This window comes from Arachis ipaensis, chromosome B08, assembly GCF_000816755.2.
Source record: "Arachis ipaensis cultivar K30076 chromosome B08, Araip1.1, whole genome shotgun sequence".
Lineage (NCBI taxonomy): Eukaryota > Viridiplantae > Streptophyta > Magnoliopsida > Fabales > Fabaceae > Arachis > Arachis ipaensis.
Window position 1 is genome coordinate 122,238,288 of NC_029792.2, and position 3,625 is coordinate 122,241,912.

Below are 3,625 nucleotides of genomic sequence, written 5' to 3' on the forward strand. Positions count from 1 at the left end.
AGAGTAAAAATTATTTGCTCTGCGAACATCTAAAATATTCTCGTGAAATGTCCTCAGGTCGGGTCAGGTCTATCCGAACTCAAACCAAATATGGCGTTGAGTAAAAATTTAAAAAAAAATATGAATCCAGTTAAATATGCTCAGGTTCAATCTGATTTTCAAGTCGTGTTGAGTCTCGAACACTTCATTACCCTTTAACCCAACTCTTTATAATCCCACTCAAAATATTTTCACTCATTCCACCACTCTACTAGGTAGTGCGAGTCCTGAGCTGACCCTAATTCCCACCCGAAGCATATTAAAATAATTTCATTTTGACTTTTATATACAGTGTCGTTTTTGGTCAGATTTGGGTCATGCCTTAGATAAATTTGATCCGACTCAAAATCATATTTTATAACTAATATTTAATAATAAAATATTACATTTTATGTTTTAATTAATATTTTATTATATAATGCTATTTTTATTTCATAATAATTTAATTTAAATTAATGTTATATATCACATTTACCTATAAAGAAAATTAATATCTTGATGCAGAAACCAACTTTTGAAAATACAAAACTCATTGTGTTCAGTCATAAATAAATTCATCTTACATTTTCTTGAATATTGTGATAGAAATAATAATTTACACAAATGTAGATTGTTTTGAAAGAATGCTAGAGAACTAATAAAATTTATTATTTTTTTACCAGTATTTAACAATTAACGTTTAAAAATATTGACTAAAATATATTATTAAATTATTAGATTAGAAATATTAAACTGATAGTTAAAAATAATGAACAAAAACAATAAATTTCCTATAGCATTTCTCATTGTTTTTTATAGACTACGATTTCTCTTTGCAGATTTTATCAGTCCTAAACACCCCACAGAACAAGAACATGTGGCTATTATATGAATGCTATAAACTGATTACATTTGATGCATGCATTAAGGAGAATAATCTCTATATTTTTTTCCCAGTAAACTCGACATCTGTTTGTACAACACAATTTCCTAATATGTATGAAAATGGACGGATCCACTAAGATCCAACGAAAAACAGTTTGTATTGTGATTGAAGTTAAGATCTTGAAATATCAAATCACCTACAAAAGCATGTATATATTCAGGTTAGGTTAAAGCCCCTAAAGGCCAACCCAATATGAGCGTCCATTAGTGTTGTGAATTGGAGAACTAGTTGGGGATGTAACACTCCACTCGTACCAAACCTGTCGCATTCAATAAGGGCACCAAGGTCAGAATAATACAGAAAAAAAAAATGGAAATGGAGATATTAGGGTGAAAACTGAAAATAAAAGATGAAGTAACAAAATAATAAAGAATCCACCTTCGTTGGACCACAACAACGCCAAAAATGTACATCAAGGTTTGAACCCGGACTCAAACAAATAGGGGTCCTTAGTGGGAAAAATATTGCAAACCTGTGTATAAAATCAAACAAGACTCAAACATGAGAAATTGGCTTAAACAAAAGGAAAAGATTTTTCACATTCTTAAGATGTGTTTGGTTTGTGTTTTTATTTCTATTTTTATTTTCAGTATTTTCTATTTTCAGAATTTTGTGATAAACAGTAAAAACAATAAAATCTTGTTTTGTTTTCACCTCATGCTTTCTCTTTTTTCTCCATAAAATTCTGAATACAGAAAATAAAAATACACCTCATAAACTTTCCTTTAAAGCTACTCCAAACTTGTTTGAAAAATAGAATACACAGGAAATAAACATCAATACCAACTGAACATGTTTGGAGTTGCCGTTGAAGGTTCAATTCCAAGATGCACATCCTTGTAAAGAGTAGCATCAAAATATCCAGCAAATCCTATCATGAAGATGAACAAAATATTAGTGTCCATAATTGTTGCTGAACAATGATGTCATTACTATTCTTTTATTTACGAAATTTGAAATAGGAAAGACTCACAAGTTTACTAAATATTTTGAAAGAAAAATCAAATCTGGATAAATGATTTACTACAAAACTCATTCACTCTGATAATGAATACACACCACATACCATGTACCATTGCTGACCCAGTGTCATTAGGTATCACAAACTGCAGCTTTTTATAGCGCTGATTGCTTTCTTTATCAGAGAGTTTTGGATGAGTGAAGGTAAAAACCTGCACAGATTAAATCGAAATCAACAAAATGAGTAGAACTTATTAATGATAAATTCATGAGACAGGCAATTATTAATAAATAAATTGATAAACTAACTGCGAGAAAAGATACTCACTGGTTGAGTTGGTGCGAGTCTTGCTACATTGTGTATTTTCACAACATAAGCAGTCTCAAAATGTACAAGGTCTTTATGTGCCTTAATCTGAAATACAACCACAAACATAAACTCAACATACAAAATCTATATGAAGATATGAATAATTTCTTTTAGCAAAAGTATGCATACATCATTATGTAACTTTGAGGCTGTCACTGGTTGTAGGAAACTTGTGTACCTGAAGGCAGTAGCAGTTAACAATGATTGGTTAAAAAATAATAATAAATAAATAAGTTTAAAATACAAAAAATTCTCAACCATTAATGAATCACTGGAAGCACTCAATTTCGTTAATCAATTCACACAAGTGAATCTCAGTGGATATTTTCAACTAAAAATTTAAGTCCTCAATGCTGTCTACCTAATGTTGATGAGAATGAGATGAAGAAAATTTGTTGCAAATTTGTAAACTTAAATAAATTCATGGTGGTGAAATGTTCCAAGAAAAATCCCAGGGTGCTGCAACAGTCATTGTTAGGCAAGAAAGCAACTGTCAGAGGAACCACTGTGCAAGATAGATAAAGAATTCTTAAACTATGTGACCAGCAAAAGACCAACCAATTAATATGCAGCATCTTTAGCTCATACACACTAGCTGCTGGGAACAAAGAATACTTCACTTCAAAATTAAATAACCCCAAAAGAAAAATGGAACAGATATGTCTACACAAAACATATGAAGGAATTTACTTACGAAGATGGTATTGATATGCCATCTTCCTTCAGGAAGCGCTGAGCTCCATCAAGGCACTCAGGTGAGAGTTCATTGTCACCAAAAGAACCTAGCAATTCACTAACCTAGATTCAGCACAAAAGCGGTCAGGCACTAGATTGCAAACAAAAGGAATTGACGAAGTGAGCAAAGAAATTTACCAATATATCTGCTTTTTCAGGGGCATTCCAGTGGCGCATGTCACTTGAAACTATGGTAACAGAATCCTCCCAGCCCTCTAACTTAACTAACGCCTGTTCCAACAAATGTGTCATGTCTGAGATAATAGTAAGAAAAATGTAACATTCATAAGACAGTAGTAGAGATTGGAATATTATGCAATATTCTTTCTTTTCTTTTCATAAAAATGGAAAATACAAGGAGCAGAAGAAAGGAAGTCTATGCATTTGAGCACTGAAAAAGAAGACGGGAACTTCAAAAATTAAAAAATAAAATAGAAGATACGAGAACAAGATATTCTATTGTCAAAAGCAATTTAAACATGTCAGTAATAGTGTAGTAAAGGGATTAGCAGTTACTGCTGTTGTTGAGTGTTTATAACATGTTACGATCTATCAGCCAAAAGAGGCCATTTCAAGGAGAACAGTGATCAAACCCT

General features: G+C 31.7%; 1 protein-coding gene across 2 annotated transcripts in view; it reads right to left on the minus strand.

The window, feature by feature from the left end:
• The window catches only part of LOC107613516 (protein arginine N-methyltransferase 1.5), a 7,896-nt gene continuing 5,154 nt past the window's right edge, over positions 884-3,625 (minus strand). For both annotated transcript variants that reach the window (XM_016315554.2, XM_021109945.1), the window contains 8 exons: positions 3,168-3,260; positions 2,989-3,092; positions 2,424-2,472; positions 2,253-2,339; positions 2,031-2,136; positions 1,748-1,835; positions 1,343-1,436; positions 884-1,223 (listed from right to left, as the gene is read on the minus strand). In XM_016315554.2, coding sequence (XP_016171040.1) covers positions 1,140-1,223; positions 1,343-1,436; positions 1,748-1,835; positions 2,031-2,136; positions 2,253-2,339; positions 2,424-2,472; positions 2,989-3,092; positions 3,168-3,260 — 705 coding nt within the window. In that variant the 3' untranslated portion in view covers positions 884-1,139. The remainder of the gene's footprint in view (positions 1,224-1,342; positions 1,437-1,747; positions 1,836-2,030; positions 2,137-2,252; positions 2,340-2,423; positions 2,473-2,988; positions 3,093-3,167; positions 3,261-3,625) is intronic.